General features: G+C 41.2%; 1 protein-coding gene across 1 annotated transcript in view; it reads right to left on the bottom strand.

Moving 5' to 3' along the window:
- Positions 1 to 1,043: 1,043 nt before the first annotated feature.
- Positions 1,044 to 22,097, bottom strand: part of SSU72 (SSU72 homolog, RNA polymerase II CTD phosphatase) — a 76,338-nt gene continuing 55,284 nt past the window's right edge. Inside the window, exons 3-5 of the mRNA XM_019511856.1 lie at positions 8,962 to 9,101; positions 5,036 to 5,154; positions 1,044 to 3,234 (exon numbers count right to left, since the gene is read on the bottom strand). Of these exons, the coding sequence (XP_019367401.1) occupies positions 3,133 to 3,234; positions 5,036 to 5,154; positions 8,962 to 9,101 (361 nt within the window). The 3' untranslated portion in view covers positions 1,044 to 3,132. The remainder of the gene's footprint in view (positions 3,235 to 5,035; positions 5,155 to 8,961; positions 9,102 to 22,097) is intronic.

A 22,097-nucleotide genomic window follows, 5' to 3' on the forward strand; every position in this document is an offset into this window, starting at 1 on the left:
CCGCTTTCATCTGGACGGCCTGGTGAGAGGTGCAGAATTGCATCTCAGAGCTTTTGTTTTCCTCCCTCACAACGTAGCCCAGTAGGTTGATGGAGTGTCGTCACGTTATTCAAAATGGCAGACTCATCACTCTTCCTTTTATTCCCCTCAGTCCAAACCTTACCTTGAAAAGCAGTTTTTTGGCAGTGATGTTAGTTTTGACCTTGATTGCTCAAGACGGGTTGGGTAGGAGTGGGGGGGTATCTGTATTGTTTTTTGTTTTTTAAAGTAAGTACCCAAAAATGTTCCCTCAGTCACCAGGCTCCGTTGTGGACTTGGGTAAAGAGGCACTGGGGATCAGCAGAGAAATGCACAGCTCTGTATAGAAGACAAACCCATCCTGCCTCTGCCACCGCATACATTTCATTTTGAATCAACGTGTGTCAGCACAGAGTGACTCAGGCAGGCAGCGCAGCAAGATAAGGCTGAGAAGCAATCTCCATGCAGTGCAATTAGAAAGCCTTTGCATTGGGCTGTGGGCCATTCTTAACAGTTGTCTATACATCCAGGCAGCTGTTAACTAAACACGCTTCAGCACACAGCTTGGCAAATGAAATTTGGAGATTGGTAATATCGGCACTCTCTCTCCTGCTCGAGAGAGAATTTATTAGTTCCCAATTTAAATTTCATTTGTGAGCAACAAGGCGCAATGTAAAAAGGAACAGGTTGTTCCATAATACCCATTTCTCCTATCATTCTTTTTGATCAAAGCTTCCTATGTGTGCTTTTTTTTTTTTTTTTTTTTTGGGGGGGGGGGGGGTGTTGCAGGGGAGGAAGAGGGAAAGAGAGGAATAAGACGACAATCTTCTGCCAGAACAGCAGCTTCACATTTTGGAAAAAAATGAACTCTGGGTCAAACTACTAAAGTTTCTATAAATAAATCTACACTTAATGGCTACAGTCAGGATTCTCTCCTAGTCGTGCACATAGATAGTAGTGCTGTGAGTGTGACAGATTTTGATTCCACAACACTTTATATACAGACACACACTTAAAGCAGAAGCTACCAAAACCCATGTTTATTGACACATGTCCAATAATATCCTCTGTTTAGACTTTTCTTGCAACAACAAAGAGTGTTTAAAACAAAGCAGATCACTTCAACACTAGATCTCCTGGACGGAGTGGTAGAAAACAATCCTACCTCACCTCTATTCGGTCTCTGGAAATTAGTCCGGGTGATGGGAGGGATGCACGGCATGTCTCATTCTTAAAGGGATCCGTCTCTAGGCAGTTCAGCCCTTCCAGAGCCATTTTACCCTTTCGTCTTTGATTGCAAATATTCTCACAGCAACCAGCTCTGATGTCACAAACCAACAAAAAAGCAGCAGACAAAGTTCAGTGAAGTCCTGCCTTTAAGGAAATAGCCTCAAGGAACAAAATGCACCAGATGAGAAAACAAACACAACATGATTTTGCTTAACAAATACCCTCTTTTAAATCCCCTCCCTCCAGCATTGTTGACACCCGACATTGAAACAAGAAAGTGTCCTTTTTTAAGGGATCCATGTTTGTTAATAAAGGACGTAAGTGGCAGATTGGGGCATTTCCAGGAGACTTCACATAATCTCAAGGTAATCATCCCCAGACAACCTGATTCAGGAGAACACTTAGGTACTCGCTTAGCTTCAAGCATGCACTGAAATCCCATGGAAGTCAACTTAAGTGTAACGACTCTCGTGAAATGGGTCGGGTCAAGTGATTTGTCCAAGATCACATGATGGAAACGAAACGCAGGAGTCCCGAGTCCTACCCCAATATCGGGTTAATAAGCAGAGGTCTTCTGCATTTCCTCTGCATACATCATCAGTATGGGGGACAAATCTAGTTCTCAAAATCCTCTGGGTGTTTTGAAACAAGCCATACCAACCGAGGAGTGTTCTGGCCTTTAACCAACCAGTAGCACTTCACTTGGTAATTCCAAATTTCTATTAATCCAGTTTACTTTTCACTGTTCAGGCTTTTTATCTCTGGCATTCCATTGTTTTGTTAAGAAGACTAGACTGAGACATTGCCCTTTTTATAAGGAACGCGTCAGTGTCCAATGCAAGCTTGCTTTATAACTCACCGCGTTGGAAGGGAATATTTAGACCCAAAAGACACTTCTTTAATATCTTTAAACTATTTCTATTGAGGATCCCGTCCTTTAGACTGAAGACATCTGTTATTGCGGCTCTTAGCCACTGTAACTTTAAGGCCTCAAAGGCTTTTTTATACTCTCACAGCACCCCAAGGAATACAGGACACATAGGAAAATGAGGCACAGAACTTGAGGCCTGGATTCCTGCAATGAGGAGTTTGCAGGCAGGGCCCTATTGACTTCATTTCATCCCACAGCAGCATCAGAGATTTACTGAGTTGCCCGAAGTCACATGTGAAATCTTTGGCTGAGCTAGGAAGAGAATCTTGATTTTCTGAGGTCCTAATTCAGAGGCCTTAACTACAAGACCATCCTCTTCAATTGGGTAATTTGTATGGAACCACCTTTTCAACGGGGCTTCAGTTTCACCACAAGAAGCAAAATGCCCAATTTTCCAGCTTCTGGTGTGAAGACAAAGAGATTGGGCAGAATTGGAGATTTCCACTTTTATTGGATGCTTCCAATGTTATACCTAATAATATACAGATACTAATTTTCCATTGTTCCATTCACATCTTCACATATTGCAGCCATTCAGTCAGTTACATTAAAATAAGAAAAAAAAATACACAGGTAAAATAAAATACATTTGTAAGCTGGAAAAATACAATATAAACTGTATCATATTCAAGAAACATTCTCTTTATAATTAAAACCCCACTTGTAACAATTAAAGTAGGATTTAAAAAAAATCTTGATTTGTATTTTTAAATAGATGGCCTTTACGTATATTTTTAATCATTTGCATATGTACAATTCAGCCAGTATCTCTGCCTGCCTGTGGCAGAATACCTGAAACATACAAACAAAACACTGAAAAGTAAAATTATTAACAAAACAAACAAACAAACAAAAAAAAAGGATCAAAGTTCATCTTCCAGGAAAGTACAGTATAATCAGAACCTTACACACATGCTTCTCTCATCTGTATTAAGGCCTAAGACAGAAGTGCTTTAATAAAAGCAGACAGTGTGAAGAAAAGTCCTTCCACTTTTCTCTTCAAATTCCTGTAACAGCTCATCTATTTCATTTTCCATATCTTCTGTGTGTTGTATCTATGGAGGAGAGCAAGAACATATCAGTAATCAGAACCGAGCAATGCTGATGTCATTTGCAACCCCCCTCTTCGCTAAGGGCTATTTTCCAAGTTTCAAATAGCAGGATAGATCAATTTATGCTTTGATGAAGATTTAGTTGGTAATTAGACAATAATTTCCAAAGCATCTAACACTTGTATGTTCCATAAAAAAAATGACATGAAGTCTTAATATTTGCAAGTAATTTTGTACCACTTTGATACCAAAAAGACTCAGCAGCTGATTTCACAAAACACTAGAACACAACTCCAAAAGGTCTTACACAGACCTTCTCTGGCACATTTGGCCATATTTACACTGACAACAGAATCAGGTTCAAATACAGTAGTCCCATTCACGTTAGGGCAGCTAGGCCAGGGGGGCAACTTACAACCTCATTACATCCTGATCCACTTACAGCTCTGTTCCAATCAGCAGTGCGGATGGTACCCTAGCTGTATGTCAAGATTAATCCAAGCCTTCAGTTTGACTGCAAAACACAGGTCATGATCCCACCTGCACTACAGCTCCACTTCTTGGCAGGTCTATTTAGAAGGGAAACAGATGCCTCTGGCCTGTACTATGAGCAGCCTTTGACCATTGTTTCTCTAACCAGCACAGCCAGGCATTATCTTTTGCTGCAGCGAGCATACATATGGAATTTTAATCCACAGCTCTTTCACTTCCTGTTCAAAAACATACTGGTGACGTCCTTACCCAGGTCAGCATGGGCAGCTATAATACAGAATAAACACTAACCTAAGGACCTTCTCAGCAACATATAGGGTTGGCTGTGCTCCTGTCATGAAGAAAACCCTCCCAAAAAGGAACAAAGCCAATGAGAGTTTCACCCTATATGTGTAAGCAAGCCCAGGAGACTTGGAAGCCGAGCTGCACCATCAAGCCCACAATAGGTTTGTGCATCCAAAAAGGATTATGGCAGAATAGAATGGACAGGCCAGTGGGCAGAATTACCAGTCTGCCACGATAGTGGAATATTCAGGCTCATTAGCTTTAAACCCTCTGAAAAGGTGAAGGATATTTCTCTGTGCCCTCAGTGGACTTCTCTGGAACAGAATGCATCAACCAGCTCATGCATTGCTGGCTCCATGAAGCCTTCTTCCAGGTGGTAGGTTTAAGAATCATAAGGTAGAAAATGGATGGGTCTAATTGAGGCTTCTCCCACAGACACAAACAAGGGATTATTTTAGACAACTTGTGCAAGATATTTTCCACCTATTTGTAATGACTCAGAACATGACATGTAAACATCAGTCATGCATAATAAGAACCACTTTTATAAAGGGACGGTTCTACTAAATGGAAATAGTCTATACGTGTGTAGTGAGCGCAACATTGGCATATCCAGAGCTTGATGTTTAATACGTGCCAACGTATTCAGTGCGGTGCAATACTGCATTTAAACAATAGTAGCTAAAAGCACTGAGCATTCATCAAGCACAAGTATCATGGCTAATTATATATTTGCTTTGAACATTCTTTTTCCCCTCTAAAAAAACATTAATTCAATGATGATTCATCCATGTAGACTCATCAGCGCCAAAGAAAAATCCCAGGGAAAGATTTTGGAAACACTGTTGACATGGAGTTTGCTTTAGGTAAAGCTTCACATAAAACTTAATCATTTTCCATAGACAGCACTCTAAGAAGTGCCTTTCTTTTTAAATAATAAAGAAATCAACCAACTTGTAATCAAGTTAGAAAAAAAGAAATCAACTATGGCCCAGGCATGGATAGGAAACATGGACTTTATACTTACACACTGACATAGCTCGCAGATAAGAAAAGCTCCCAAGGTTGCCTCCTCATGATTATCCTGGATGTCCACGTTGATCACATGTACTGGCTGGCACGTCTCCTGTTCTCTGGAATTTAAATCTAGTTGGGAACAGACAAGACAAGAGAAGAGTGACCCTTCATGAAAAATCATGTTTCACGCAGAATATTCTTAAGGGGAAGGTGGCAGGGAAATAAGAAAAGTGGCATCCCAATTTAGTCTTCCCTCAACCTTGTTTTAAGAGCTCAGTTCATTGTGTGGTTTTCTATTTTGTTGTGCAGAGCCCCAAGGGACTTGCAAGACAAGAGATGGACTAGAGAAATCAAATGATCAATCTGCCCTGCAAAATGGCCATGAGAGTTTATCAGTCCAGGCAGAAGAGCTATTTGCCCAGAATTTACTTCAATGGCCATTGAAAGACCTAGGCCAAGATTGTCAACAGTGCCTTGTGACTCAGAGGTCTGATTCTTAGAGAACGCTCTGTGCTCACACCATGAAGACTGGGTCGTTTAAAGGTGTCTCAAGCTGGATTCCCCCCAAAATCAAAGCATTCAGGATTTCTAGTCACTTTAGAAAATCCGGATCATAATGCATTTCATTCAACGCAAAACAAGTAGCTCTTCCCAGGTAAGCAGTTTTTGCAAGGCTGTGGATTATCTGATATTGTTGTACTTCTCTGCACTACAGGCTTCCATTAAAGTGCCCTGTATTAACAATGAGAGGCTCTCACTCCTGCCTGCCTCCTGCAACATCAGCTTGGCCAACCCGTCCAGAAACTCCACTTTAAAATTTCAGTCTCCGTTCACAGCAGGAGCCACTTGGCAGAATTCAAGCTCTTTCATTTGCTATTTCTGAAGGGTGTCATCACACAGAGAAAGAGGTGCACAATGTGTGAATTAACAAGTGGTGGCCCTCTCTTCCCAACCCCTATGCAAGAAATGCTCTCTTAAAATACCAGGGCAAAGGCTGCTCTCTGACAGGATATTCATTCAGATCTCAGAGCTATTGCTCATAAAACCTATCAGTGTCATTTCAAACCAGTTCCCTTAACAAGCCCCGAGTTCTGCCACTGTTCAGATGACAAACCCGAAGCAAGTGCACAGTGCTTTATACAGCTGGCAACATGACAACGGAGATTAAGAATGCAAGCAGGAACTCTCTTAAATGTATAAGATCCTAGATTCACATGGCTGCCCTGTGAATTTAAAGGCAACTCCCTCACCATCATGGGAGCCTGTCTAGTGAGTACAGCAAGAGGCTGGGTGCTGTTCCAGGTACTGACACTGACTCACTATTAAACCCCAAGCAAGAGCTGTTTCCCCAGCTGTACGACGGAGACAATACCTCTTACCTCTGTGATGGATAAAAAGTGCAATGTGACTGCAAAATGTCATTACATCTATGCTGTATGGTTCTCTTAAGACCCTGCCTGTACTCCATGCTGATTTTAACACCTTGTGCTGGAGCCAAGCGCTCTGAACTTACAGGGATGGTTAATGCAGGAGTTTTTAACTCCTATTGAGTAGTAAAAGCCCAACCTCATGAGGCAGAGCGTGCAACTTATAGTGATGATAATGTTGACGGGACTCATTAGTAAAATAATGGAGCAGAAGCTTTGCTATGGAGCATCACAGCTTTATGCGAGTTGCTTTTCTTTTTAAGGGTCACAGGAACCAGCTTTCCTTTTTTTCTTCCTACATACTCTCAGTTTTCCTTGATACCACCATGCGATCTGGAGAGCGTTCAGACTATGGGGTCATATGTGCTACAGCTTTCAGTGAGTTCACAACCAGGCTGGTGGATAGGCGACTGCGGGCCTGTGTGGGATTTCAACCCATGGCTCGTGACTTCTGGCATGCCTTACTTTGACCCTGCCTATGACTGTTATGGTGCAGCGTGGATGGGACCAGCCAGTTTCCCAAGTAATTCATGTACTCTACATTGAATGTGGGAAGGAAGAGCAAAGAAGGAAGAAGAGATGACCAAGATGTCTGGTTTGAATGCTCTGCTCCTGTGCATGTCAGGTGAGATGGGGCTGCTTGACAAGCAGGGCCTAGAAATAGGATGTCTCATATCTGCCACACGTTCCAGGGCCATTTCTGAAGCGGTCAAGAAAGGTCAAGGGTAATTTGTCTGGCAGGTCATGCTCACTGCCAAGAGCTGAGCCAGGGCACAGCCTAAGTGGTGGAGGGGGCAAGGCTGTTATAAATGCAGGAGTGAAGGACAGCCCTGGGGACTCTGCAGCTGACTGATGCTGAACCAAGAGATGTTTCTGCTGTGAAGGCTAATAAGATTCAATACTGGTGTCACATGCTAGTCAGAGGAAAGCATCGTCACGGCAAGGCCCTTCATGAGGATACTGGGTGGTTCACCATGGTGTTTTATGGATATAGAGGGAAAGCCGAAAGGGAAGCATTCATCATGCCTAGAGGCTGCCCAGGCTGTAGGATTTACAGTTGGGTATTAAACTGCAATTCTTGTGTTTGTTACAATGAACGCTTGTATGTTCGCTTTGGAAAACAGCTACAGATTCCTTTCACCAGCCACTGAAGACCAGTCAGTACAAAGGCCTCTGCTACCCAAAGAAAACTCCCAATGGCTTGATGACTAGGCTCAGAAGTACCCAGAAAAGTAGCGAGAGGCTCTCATGCTCCTCACATGGTCAAGAGTCTAGGTGACACATGCTACATATCAGGGCCACTCTATGAATGGAGAAACCACCTCTGAAAAAGACCAGAGGGGAAAGTATTTACGTGCATGCGCACAAGTAGACAGGTGTTGTGTTACACTGAAACCTTGCATTTAAGTGTAAATACTTAAACAAGTAAAGGGATGGGGACTTTCTGTGAGAGACCACTAGATTTACTGCCCAAGCTTGTATAACAAGTGTCCATTGCCTTCCAAATGTTATTTACAACATTTGCTGTGTGCCTAAAATGCATGTTCACTAACAGACCGCTGAAACCACATGGCACTTTTTTGTCTGAAGTTCATTTTTAACACCTCTGACATTTCATTCTGTGCAACACCTTGTGAGAAGTCCAGAAGACGACATAACTTGGGCCTGTTCTTTTGCAACAAATTAAACTGAGTGCAGGGAAAAACACAAAGGAGCCAGAAGCATAAAAATCATCTCAGTCTTCCCAACCATGTCACACTTGGATTTGTGTGGGCAGGGGAGACATCACGTGGTGCTGTGCTCGGTGGAAATGACACCCACAACCCTCTGCCCCTGGCATCTTCAGCTGAATCAATACCACAGGGAAAAATCTAGGCAGCTCTCCCAGGATACTCAGACCCAGTCATATAGTGTGGCAGATATGGTCAGACCAGCATGTCCAAGCAATGATAGTGCCAAGAAACATGCTGGTGTGTGGACACAGTGCAGTGGGTTAGCTTTAGTTATGAGATCCTGGTTACTCTTAACGTGACCTTGGCTGTATTACTAATGGACACACCTGGTCTTCTGTATCGCTGCATGTGCAGAAGACAACTTCTGCACTGAGTGAAGTCAGATGCTTCCTTCATCTCCTGACTTACAAGGAGGTGGCCTCATCATAAATCTAGAGTGCCCATCACATCCACCCTGCTACGCTTCAACCCCAGGAGCATTTTGAAAACCTCACTCGGCCAGACCACTTGGGTTCCCGTGACTGCCTCTCCAATCCTGTACCTAGAGAAGGAAGAATGCCTGCTACCCTCCAAGGTGGCACACCTGCACAACACACTGAAGAGCTACCAATGCCTTTTGCAAATAAATATTTGGTGTAAATATTTGGCCAAGGCCCCTAAATCCTGGGTTCCAACTTCTTTCCTAGATGGATCTTCCAGCTAACAGCAGTTGGGTCTGTCTTCAAATTCAGAAAAGGAATCAAAAGAAAATTGGTTTAACCATCCAAGGTCCTTACCTTCTACTACTTGATCATAGACTCTCTCTTCACACGTTAGGATCAAATCAAACACATCTTTGCAGTTCTGGAATCTTTCTGGTCGTGGCTTGATTCTCTTATTTCTGTCCAACATGTGTAAAATCCCATTCTGTGTATATCTGTTGTTGCTTGAGTTAAGTAATTTTGAAAGTAACATTTTGTATTTTCAGTAAATAAATTAGTGCTTCCACTACTATGGACTGTTCCCCATTTGCTTTGAAAATAATTAGAACAGGAAAAAGCAAAAAAGAGAAAGAGAAAAAACGTGGTCTCTTGTGTGCAAATATAAAGGTCAGGGAACTCTGTATTATTCCTAAAAGGCCAGTAACAGCTCAGTTGGTATAATTTGCAGAACCTCTGGAATTCACAGACTTCTCCATAGAAATTTATTACTATTGTCAGTACATGAGTATAGATGACTCTAGAAGAATCTCTGAAAAATGCTGGGTTCTTTATGAAATGTCTGTCTTGTGGAGCTATATTTGTAGCTATAATCCTTGAAACGAATGCACGTAGCTGTTTTATATAAACCAGATGTCTTCTGTTCACATAAAACAATACTTCCTCTAATAAGGGTCTCCACCTTACAAGCCAGTTATGTGCTGCTCCTAATGCCGATTGCAAAAAAAAAAAAAAAAATGTGTGGGTGCTACTCACATCTAGGTTTACATAACTGAATTTGCACAGAAGGTTTTTTTTTAAAGAGCATATTGCCTTAAAAATGTTACCAGGCACATGGTGGCCTAGCAGAAAATACTGATTTATGCATATCAGAACTTTATAGTCACTGTGTGAAAGGATTAATTGGCTCTGCTGTTTGGTATCTATTTTTGTGGTATTATTGCAACCTTGGAATCTGGATTTATACACTGTATGCCATCCCCATATAGACACTGGGCAGGCTGCTGTCAATGCCATCATTATTTTCCCAGACTTCTGCAATACACAGCCTTAGTGACGTACGCCAGGGTGCAGTACCATCTGAACCTGTGGCCATAATGTTAAATTTCAGCATGCTTTAGTCTCTAGGTTTGCCATCATTATTATCATTCTTATTAACAGTATTATTAATCTATTCTGACATTCTATAAAGCCTTCTTGTAATCTGAATCCTTGCAAAGGTCATTTGTCTATTTCCAGACATTCTTTTTGTAAAAATCAGTGTTTAACATTAACATACCTGAAGTATTTAGGCAAAATACTCTCTGAAGTTAAAGCTTCAGGAGTGGGCCAAGAACACCAAAAATATCTAGATGGAAGAAACCTGGAAATCAATGCCCATCTCTCATCTCACTTCCAAAGCAGCAGCAATGCCTGCATTCTCCAATTACTTGTTTCTAAGTTACAAAAATAAAAAAGCCAAGGTATTCTATCAGTTCCACACAAGGGAACTGCATTTAAAGCCCAAAACCCTTCCTAATCTTGCATATTGCAGAAGGCCAAATCTACTATTTCTTCTCATTCCTTTAAAAAAAAATCACATATTTCCCAAATCCCTTTTATATTCTGTAAAGGACAGAGACCTCATTTCTAGGTTCTGAAAACAGAATTCAAAAGTCTCTGTATCATTCATTCCAGTTACCTTCCAGAGCAGTGCTTCTCAACCCGTGGGTCGCAACCCAAAAGGGGGTTGCAAGAAGATATGAAAGGGTCATGAACAAACTTTAAACATGGATTCTCCTTTCAAGGATAAAAAGGTAGGAAACTGTGGCTTTTCCTTTGACAGCCTGCAAGGGACTGCTTGGGGCCCCCCATGTCCCACACACCCACCCCCTGCCCCACACACAGGTCAGGAATGAGGGGCACTGGGTCAGGACTGACCATTGATGTTTCCAAATGGGTCCTGGTACAAAAAAGGTTGACAAAGGACTGCTCCAGAGCCCCAGAATTCTCCTCCAGTAACTAGATCTGAAACCATCCCAACTGCACCCATGGAGGTCTTGGACATCATTCAAGCTATTTCACCTTTAGCTATAACCACCAGAATTCTGACTTCTCTCTGATGTTTAATAAAATAGAAATGTTTGAACTGGATAAAAAATAACCCCAATTCCTTTGCCAGCTTGGATTTCTGATGAAGACTGGGGAATGTTGTTTCTATTATTTGGTCTTTCGCTGTCAGCGTATGGTTTTCCACATTGCATAGACCACTTGTTTAACAAGTCACTATTTTTCTAAATTCCTTTGCTCTTCAAAAGAGAGTGGTCCACTCAATTCAGCCGACAAACATCTTGCTGTATATGTTTCCTCCTTCTAGCTCAGCAGTGAAAACTGCTCTCAAGCTTTATACTGTCTAATGCTTCTGGGTGCAAGTGTCATTGGTGTACAGCGATAACCCTTCTTCAAGACTGACGAGGTCCACAACTTCACCCCCAGTGGCACACTTGAACACCTCCACTGGATTTGTTGGATGTGTTCCTCCTCTGAGTGGTCATGTCAACCATCCTACAATTTAACTAGACTTCAGATCTCTGAACCTGCCTAAAACATGTATTCTGCTACTTGTCACCAATCCATCAGTGCCTGACTGTCCCAAAGGAACTATAAACATCTGGCTTGGATACTTTCTTTAGGAATCTGGGATGGGCCCCATTTGGTCCTGGATTCCTCTGTCTATATACTCAAATTCTTGATCATATGCTATATTCACTGGTATTTTTCCTTCTGAAGATAAAATGCATCTCTGGCATCTGTCCCCTAAGCTTTCCTGAGCTAACAATGAGGCAGAGAATTAAAATTTGCTAAAAAGCCCACACTCCAGCTTTACTTCTGCCAGCTTCCAACTGCTCTCTCCAAGGGACCCATCTGCCTGCACAAGGAGGTCCGAACCAAGAATTTTTAGTTGTATGCCACCTTCTGTGATGGTCTTAATGACACACAAACCTGCAAAAAAAGCCAAGCAACATACACAAGTGGAGGTGGCAAGGGTGGGCATTTCCATTACGTAATCATGGCCTAGTTTGCTCTCCCTCATCAAGTGACCTTATAGAAATGCAACGTCTTCAAGCGACTCCACTATCTTGGCCCAGATGTCTTCAGAGTCATTGGCATCAGACCTCATTTCTTCAAGCAGTGGTGACCATCTCCCACTGCCTTTCACCACACGCATTGCCAATAGATACATTGCTTTGACTCTAACTGGTCTCCAGAAAGTTTTCACCTGACTTATGACCAGTACTGCTGCCATCTAGAGCAATAATCTCTCTGCTGCGATGCTCAAAAAGTCAACACCTGAGACACCGAAACCCATCTGTGGTGTTTTCACTAATGGCAAACCACCACTAGCTGGTTCTGTATGTTTACCCATTTACATCCCTGACCCAACAGCCTTATAAAAGTAGGATTAAGTCTATCCTTACACCAAAGTAGCTGCTCTAAAGTCAGTGGGATCCCAACAGGGCTAGGGCCCAGTGCACTGGTGGGGGAGGGAATTTGCTGCCCGTGTGAGCACTTTGCTTTTCCTATACCCACAACATTAGAACCTCAACTCCTAGTCAATCAGCCACAGCCGTTCTCAAAATGCTCTGTTTTACAAAGGACAGTGTGTGTTAATTTTTTGGTACAGAGAAACTTCTCTAAGTCTCCACAAATTTAAAAGAGCACTTACCAAAAAAACACCCCCAAAACACAAACCCCACTGAACAAACCCTCAATCTTCCTTCCTTCCTTCCCACCCAAAGCCAAAGAGCACACGTTGAGCAGAATTAGACTCCAGAAAAAGGAAAAAGAAAAGGTTTTCTTCTCACAAAAGTCTATACGTTTCCTGCCTACTCCCTAACCCACTCTACACAAACAAGGCCACCCACAACTCATCCATCTAATTTGAATTCAGGTGCCCATCCAAACACAACCCAGGTATAGATGGTATGAGGCTATTTGCATTAGTTGACAGAAGTGCCCATGCAAGTGCTTACAAAGTGAGAATTTCCAGTCGGTCATAATAATTAGCATCCTTAATATTTGTATTAAACCCACGCAAACCATTCAAAATGTGAGCACATGTCCTGGATAGATTATTTCCAATTGTTAAGTCCAGATCATGGATAAAACAAGAGGAAGTAGATTGCATAAAACTGTCTGAACGTGTGTACGTTAGATCAGCATATCATGCTGGCACCTCTTCCATCCACTTCTCAAACCCTGCATCCAGTCTAACAGTTGTGCTTTCATCGGCATGGGAGCATCTCATCTTAGTGGCCCACGCTGAAAGATGTTACAATGTCCTGTCACCGTTTACAATGGTGTCTCAGGTTAAGTCTGTTTCTAAAATATCAGAATGCCTTGGTGTTTTAAATGTTATTCCCCAAGCTTTCCAACAGGGTGATTTAAGAAAACCAGACAGTTATCACTCCCCACCCAGAAGAGGATCTACAGGATTAAAAGTCTGAGTTGGGTTTGTTCGGCAAGAAACACTGCTAACGATGGAGCCATGCTGCCGGGTCCTCTCATTTTCTTGCTGCTGCATCGTTCTTTCTTCAGAAAGAATTGGCCAAAGAGCCCAATTTTTTTTTCACTTAAATGAGTACAAAACTGAATGAACCCCATTGCTTTTAGGGGAGTCACAGTGGGGTAAAGCCAGTGCAAGAAGAATGGGGCTGGAGCTTTGTAAATTGGAAATATCTGCAAGGACCCTTTGCCTTCTAAAACATTTCTCTAAATATTTGCTTCCTGATTTATAGATCTTTTAAGAGATTACATACTTTTCCAGAAATATAACAATTATGTGCTCTGCTTGAACTATAAAGGATGTTTTAAGACAGATATGAACCAGGATGTTGTTCATGGAGTTGTATTCCTAAGGAATGTTGAACCTGTGCACAAAAAGTGTTACACTACGTCAGACCAGTGTATTATCTCCCATACAGGTCAAAGATTTACTGAAGACAACAGGGCTCAGTGGCCAAGTATAACTTTGGCCTGCCTCTGGTTTGGTTTTGCTAAAAGTCTGAGGAGTAAAGAAAGATGCTGCTGCCCGATTCAGGAGTACATCCTCAAAGTCTTAGATGTAACCTGTCCAGCTATTTAAGGTTGTAAGAGCAGCCATCAGTATTTGGTATTGCGTGTCCATATAAGTCTCCATTACCAGGTTTCCTTGTGTACAGTATACAATTCTCAGTTGAAGGCATTCTTTTCCATAACACTAATGACAACTAGGTATCTAACTTCCCTTTATACCTTTGATAACTCTCAATCCGTTCTATGGAAAAGAGGTAGCAAAGTCCTTAGATTCTGAAGAATCACTTCAGCAATTTTCTTAACACCTACTAATTTGCGGGCTGACTTTATTCTCACTTTTGAGTCTGCCATTTTATGGGCATGAAGAATTATGCAGCACTACTGATGCCATATAAATAACTTCAGATGAACCCACAAATATTTACAGCTACAAAACCTACATCTGCAATGACTTTTCCCTGGGAAAAGGGAGCCCATCCTATAGAAAGCAGGCCTCCCTAAACACTACAGTAAGGAGTGATGAGTCTTAACTAACCAAAGTTTTTCCCCTTAGAGGACAGAATAACCAAACACTAACAGATCTGCTTTGCTCTCTTTATTCTATACAAATTATAAACATCCCACATTTGAGACTTACAAAATGAGGCATTAATGCGATGTGTTGCTATTTGCCAAACCAGCAAAAACTGCCCAGCTGTTTTCACATACATTTCCATCACTTAGACAAGATATACGAAGAGGGTTGTACCTTAAATGAGGGTTGGCAACTGGCCAATCGACCGGTCAAATATTGACAATTGACTAGTCAACTGACTGCATCTTTTTTGACTGGTCAAAGATTGGTTAAATATTATAGGGATACTTTCTGTGATTATAACAACTAGGGGTAAAATAACATTTTAAAAATTAGCTGTTTAAACTCTTCTTAATTATATCAGTTAACTATTTAACTGATAAACACAACCTACTATCAAGGGCTGGGGGTGCAGGGTCTGTGTGCGGGGTGCACTGTGGAGGCTTGGCGCTCTCCGCTGCGAGGCAATTCCTCACACTGGTGCGGCTGGCAGCTGGTACCCAGGGCCCATCTCACAGCCCCAGGCCGCCCAGAGCCAGGTGCTCTGTGGGCAGGCAGTGCAGCATGGAGGAAGTACCTCCCTGCCCGTATTCGGTCATTTTAGACTCCTATTTGATCAGTCAACTGACCAAACTTTATATGACCAGTCAAACAGCCAACCCTACCTTAAATATAGACAGGAAAGATAGCAATACTTAATTTGTCATCTTTTACTTACCGCCTTTTCTTGGCCAAACACTTCACGAAACTAGATTATGCACAGTTTCTGTTAAATCATTGATTGCATGCAAGCGGCAGGCAAGAAAATTAATGCCCCATTAAGATTTGTATTTCTGCTATTCCTCTTGAAAAATTTCTCATTAAGTTTTTAAAGAAGTTTGCTTTATCCAAGCTTGAGTAATCTCTCTTTCTTACAGCCTGTATTTCAAACCAGTTAGAGGCAGGGAAACTGATTTTGATTAAGTTAAGAAATTCCCAGATATCTGGAGATTGCCACATTCAACACCCTCAAGCCTATTTTGAAGTTAAAAAAAAATACACACACACACACCACCCCCCAAAAAAAAAAAAAGATTTCCCTGCTGGTGTTTTTCACTGTCAGGTATCTCTGTGCCCATGGCTGAAAATGGAAGTTATAGCTAACCATATGGGAGCTTGCCCTTATAACATTTCAAACCCTGGTTTTGTAAATCAAACAAAATTTTTGCAGAGATGAGGCAGCTTGCAAAGATTTTGGTGCTCACAGGGACCTAATGTCTGATAATAGCAGTAATGGCACAATCTTGGGGTTTCTTTCATGTTCAAATGTTATGGCCATTGAATGAAACAGAGGCAACTTTCACGATGGCTTCAAGAACATTATTGGTAGAAAACCATTCAAGAAACTTGATGAATGTATATTATGCATTTATTTCTATAAAGATCTATTGATATACATCCATCTCTCTTTATATACAATCTATTGAGATAAGTAGATTTTTAGTCACCCCCATAGTATGGCAGCAATAACCAGGGTAATGTAAATATTGTAGGCCTTTAGGAAGTCAACATCAGAATTTAGGGGGGAAAAAATTCCTTCTAAAGATTATCCTATTTAAGAACTGTAAGACAGCATGGTTATTAAAAAACCCTCTCTATTCTTCTACACATTCTCATTTCCCCCCAATTAACATTTTCCAGATCCCTAAAAATGTATACTGTTGAATATCACTGTTAAAAAAAAAAAAAGTTATACTAAACGTGCCAGCATTTTTAAACTGAGTGACTTATGTAAGATGAAATACAAATGCAGGGTTTTTTGGTTTTGTTTTGTGGGTTTTTTTAAAAGTCTATGACTCAAATGTTAGAGCCTTGCTCTCTGTTTATATTTATACCACCGTCAAGTTATTCACCTTCTTTGCCGCTTCTGAGAACTGCACTTATTCCAAATTCTATTTTGGAAACTAAAGTTTAAAGGAAGCAACTAGAGCACAGCCTCCCAGGTTTTAAGAGACGATGAAGTAACCTGTTCTGTGTGTGAACAACAGGATCTGGTACACCAAATACTTCAAGCTTTTCTGCTCAAGGTGAAATACTGCTCTCTGTACAGCTCCTTTTCCATAACTGTCACTGTTGAACTGTACAATGAACTATATTGTGATACTAAGGAAATGCATGCTGACCCCAGAAAGGACAGGTCAGCATGAATCCCACCAATACTCCAAGTGGTGCTACATCAATCTGCCCTAAAAAAGGAAGATCCATCAGAGGCTTTACCCACTGGCAACATGTTGACGTTTTTTCTTTCCTTGCCCCATGTTGGATACATCTTCACATCTACAGATCAGGCCAAAACCAACTGCGAGCCCACTGCTGTAACTTCCAGCTACTAGGATTTTGAATGGAGTTCGTTCCTCAGACAGAACCACAAGGGGACAGGAAGAAAGGAAGCTCCCAAACAAAGAAAAGGTACCACGGAAAGTAAGCTACCACCTGTGTATAAGGCTTTATTTCCATACAGACTCATCACAGCAGTGAGGGAACACTCAAGTTTTACTTTAAAATAACGTGTAAACGAAGCTGTGAGATAGGGACGTGCCTTGGCCAGCAAGATCTCCAACACAGAAACAGGCCAATCTGAATGGAGCATGTTCTTTCGGTGTCATGGTTTTGGAAAGGGTCTCATGTTTGAGGGTGACAAACTAAGCGTTCCACATAGTGAGAAATAAGAGCAAAGCTTGCTAAATCAGGAGAATTAAGACAACTATAGAAGTATAAAAGAGGTAAAGGATAGATGCATCCAGTACATACCAAGTGCAAGATTACAGGCCAAGTTTCTGATTTCCCACCAGTGAGAATCAGGAGTAACTCCATTAACTTCAATGGGAACAACTCCAGTTTGAGTCCATGGTGGCCAATATCAAAATTTGATTGGTATCACAAAAAGAAAAAATAATAAATGTGCGCACATATTAGCAATTCCCCATGCAGCGCAGCAAGCTAGTACACCACCCTTTGACTCTGGAAGAGACCCCAGTGCTCTTTCCTGCCCAGGGCAGGGGTCCGGACTCCATGATATATTGAGGTCCCTTCCAACCCTAACAACTAGGAAACTAGGAAACTTCTGAACCACCTCCCAAAACTACCCTGAGATATGACACCACAAGAAGCATGCGATTAGGAAAGCCATGGAAGAGGAATCGCAGCGTTACTGTGCATCAGAATTTAAGCACGAGCAGATCTCTTCATTAAAGTAGGCTAGCACATGCTCTTATTAGCCCTGTCAATCACATTCACAAATACTAAAACTTTACCTTCTATTTATTAAATCCAAGATGGTGACCCTAATTAGCCAAGCCAGCCAGCTATGCACAATCTTATCTTGCAATAAAAAGGGATAAAGTTATTCCACTGATATCTACCTAGTGTAAAAATTTCACAGAAACTGGACAATTCAGTGAGTCATTAATGAAATAAGAGTTCTACACCATGAAGTTGCCAAAAAGTTGTTACCACCTGAATGCCAATAGGAAATGAATGAGAGCTTCCAGTTAAGTTCCTATAAGAGGTCACCACAGCACAAAATACATTAACACTCACCCAGGGATCCACTGTGAACAATTTCCAAGAGCAGAACTGAACGTGTTAAGAAAATGAACTCATCCCCTGCCCTTAGATGTGGATTTGTCAGGGAAAAAAAGTGAAGTTTGTTTGTGAAGCAGTAAGTGAGAGGAAGCCAGTGGCTATGCCATGTCTTGTTTTGTGAGTAAACATTTCCTTTTAATGATAGACAAGGTTCTTTGGGTAAATCTGGTTTGTTTGTTTTTTTATGATTTCACTCCAGTGACCACTCATGGACACTAAAAGGGGGAAGATGCTACAAGAGATCCTTGCCAATGGCATACAATTTCCTGTTCTGCCTCAAATCTAGACCAGGCAAGAGGCAAGCATTTTTAGACAATGCTTGCAAGTCACATCAGATTTCAAACTAAAAATGAATTAAGTCAGAAATACCTGTCCCAAGCCAATTTTTTCCCAATTTTTTTCCTGTTATGCACTTTCTACTACGCCCTGTAACGAAGTAGATGGAACAAGACAACAGCAACTCAAAAGAAAAGAATATTTTCCATGTAACAGCTGAGAGAAGGACAATATAGTTGTACATTTTGTTGCTGTACTCCCCCCCCCGCAAAAAAACAAAACAAAACAAAACAAAAAACCCTGTGTGATAATGTGGTACAAGAACCCTCCTAGGAAGGAGACAGCAAAATAGTGGCTGATGCCCCATGATGAAGAAACTTCAATTGTGAAGTTTCTTAAAATGTGACCATCCCCCAAAATGGTATTCCTGACTATCAGATCCAATGCCTTCACATTCAGATGCTACCTGTCTACTGACCCATGTCTGGACACAGTCTCAAAGTATCCTTTAGTTAATACAATATTTCATGTGCGCCACGTTAGATAGCCTTAACAGTGAGATACAGCCAACATTTTCCTTTCCCTTAAACACTCTATACCACTTCCTTAAAATTGTATGGATTCTAGGGATTAAATGTCCAAGTGACTAATGACTTTGGGACCTAACTTTAGACACCTTAAAGGGGCCTCAAAATAAAAATATTTAAAAGAAGAAAAAAAGAAGTATCAGACCCCTTTAATATACTCAAGATGGACATCCTGGATCAAATAGGAGTTTTTGAAAAGTAGCTTTGTGGCTTTGCTTTCCAAGGCAGCAGCCCTTGGAAAATGTCATCGTTCACATGAGATTAACTTAGTTAAGCCATTGCATAAACTTGAGAACTCTTTAGGTAAGAACTGTTTTTTGCTAACACCACTGAATCCACCAAGGCCCTGGGCTGTGCCTGGGATTTTGAGTTATTTATAAGATTTATTTTTTTCCCTGAGCAACTAAGGAGCAACTGAGGGAATAAAATGGAAGAGACTAGAAATAAAACTGCCTTGGCACAGCCAAACATAGTGGTCTACACCTTCCCCTAACTGTATTTGCCTGATGAATTTAGTTCACTGTTAATTCAAGCATTTTGTTTGTGCAATGATTTCTTTGTCCAGCAGGATTCAGAATAAGATATTAAGACAGCACAGAGATTGCTATAGCACGACAGCTACAGTTAATTAGAAATGACTGAGACAGCAATGAAAAGGACCTTCCTCGTAGGCCACTGTACTTTACAATGAAGTATTGTAAGTGCTTGTATTTAATGCCTTTCAAATTTCAACCACCACCACGTCTTGTGTTTATTGTACAGCACAAAGAGGTAGCTGATGCAAATACATTTTGTAGGTACTTCATTGTCAGCTCTTTTCAGCATAGGAAGCCTTTATTTCTAGTGGGAAGGAAGGCCCTACCTTCAAATTCTTGTCCCCGGTTAGGTTTTAGTGCTGTGGGTACTATTTTGTTGCCCAGAAAGGGCTGCAAGTTGATGGTGGTATTCACATCCTGTGAATGGCTCATAACTCCCAGAAAGCCCTGCATGTAAAACACTAAGTGAACAACACAGCAACAGATTAACGGAAACGTGCCAGTGTATTTCCTCTGCATAGCATGAGGTTAAAATGTGCTTCTGCCCACCCAAGTCTTCCAGATGTTCCATATTCTATACAAGATGACCCTTTTAAGGTGATGTTAACAACTAATTTTAAGTCTATGCATAAGAAATAGACTACATAGCCACTTAACAGGGATTATTTATTTAGAATCTGTTGATAAATTGCAATTCAGTTTGAAGTTGCAGTTGCCCAAGAAACGTACATGCACTCTGGGGGAAAACTCCACATTTTCACAGCTATGCTTGACACCTGGGACTCAGAATGCTTCAGGCAAAAAATATGACATGCAAATGCCTCATGGCGTGGCAGCAATCACCCTACTGGTATGGCTATTATAATCTTGCCTGGTGAAAAGTGGAAGTATCCTGTTCTGTTGTTCAGACAATGAGGTTATAGCCGCCTGGAATGGCATTTGCAGGTTTCCATTTCCCATAGGCCAGTGTTTTTAACCTGCGATTCATGGACCCTTGGGGGTCCATGCACTATGCTTAAGGGGGCCAAGAAAGATTACCATGATCAAAAGGATGCGAATATCCACACTGACAATTCAAATGAGTCCACACCTCCATTTGAAAATTTTTAGGGGCCCACAAATTAAAAAAGGTTGAAAACCACTACCATAGCATCATCTTAATTTACTAATTGGCTACAATTTACAATGCAGCTAGCATGTATATCCTATTAGCAGGAACGAAAACTCAACATTTCCTCAAGGAAAAAACCTGCTCTAGTTTTCCTGTATGTTAGGAGCTCATTTCTTTCGCCAGGTAATAAAACTAAAGGGCAACATTAAAAATGCCACATCATAGCCAGCTGTAATTTATCATCACAAGAACCTGGCTATTTCCATCTTTGGAACTTCATTTCCTTTTAATTTGCGATGGAAACTGTAAGTTTTAATAGCATGCGCTTTATGCAACTGAGACTGTAATGTATCATTTTTTTTCTTTTTTCTTTTTAAATTCCATTGCCTAAGCAGAGTGCATAAGCAATCACTTTCCTTTTTGGCTCGCATTCTACCGCTAAAACGTGTGGACTGCAAACAGCGCGGAGGAGAGTGTTTCAAACTAGACAAAAGTATGCGCTAAAAGAATTTATTATAGAAACACTTTAACTGATCTAAGATTGTGTAAGGCATTTCTTTTGACGAATTCTAAATTTTAGGCCTTGAACTTAATGCACAATGAGTACTGAATACTGACTGTTCAAAATCATAAGCTGCTCTTAAATGGGCCTAACAGTTTCACTTGAAAATGGCTTCAGTCTTTTTATGCCCCAGTTTCACACAATACTTAATTATGTTTCACTTCTGGTGCTGTTGGTTATAACAGCTTACCAAACTATAGAGGATAGTTTTTAACCTTGTACTGAAATGCAGCCCCCTCTTGGGTAGGCGGCAACAAACCATTCAGCAGTATCCTGCAACACTGCACAAGCATCAAGGGACATTTAGCTAGGCAAAATGCCACTGCTGAAACCAGAATGCGTCATGAGCACAGCAATGAATAAGATTTAGTGAATATAAAAGGCCCTAAAGAGCCAGGACCTCAGCAAGCGTCATGGTAGATCTGGAATATGGCACAGATCCTGACCTCATCACAGGGAATTGATCCACTAAGGATGCAAAATCACCAGTGCCAGCAGGGCATGGGATTTCCTTGTCCCACTATGCATTAGTCAGGCTCAGCACCCCTTCAGAAGACAAGGCCCAAGATGGAGGGCTGCAACCCCAGCTTTTTAAAGATTGCATTTGAAGGGAAGAAAACCAAGATTAAACCCAAGTAGAGCACTCCCGGTATGCTTATCTGACCAAGGCCATATTTTAGTCCATTACATTGAAGGAGTAAACCAAGTATGAAAAATGAGTATCTATTAACGCAAATCCACTTCTTTCTTGTTTGCACAGTCACTCATCCTTGTTATTCCTATTAGCAGTTCACTTTAGGGAATGGGTGTGTTGTTATGACAGTTACCCTTTTTGTTTAAACATTTAAAGCCATGGGAATTTTTTTTTTTTTTTTTTTTTTTTTTTTTT

This window comes from Gavialis gangeticus, unplaced genomic scaffold (assembly GCF_001723915.1).
Source record: "Gavialis gangeticus isolate Ggan-Ray unplaced genomic scaffold, GavGan_comp1, whole genome shotgun sequence".
NCBI lineage: Eukaryota > Metazoa > Chordata > Crocodylia > Gavialidae > Gavialis > Gavialis gangeticus.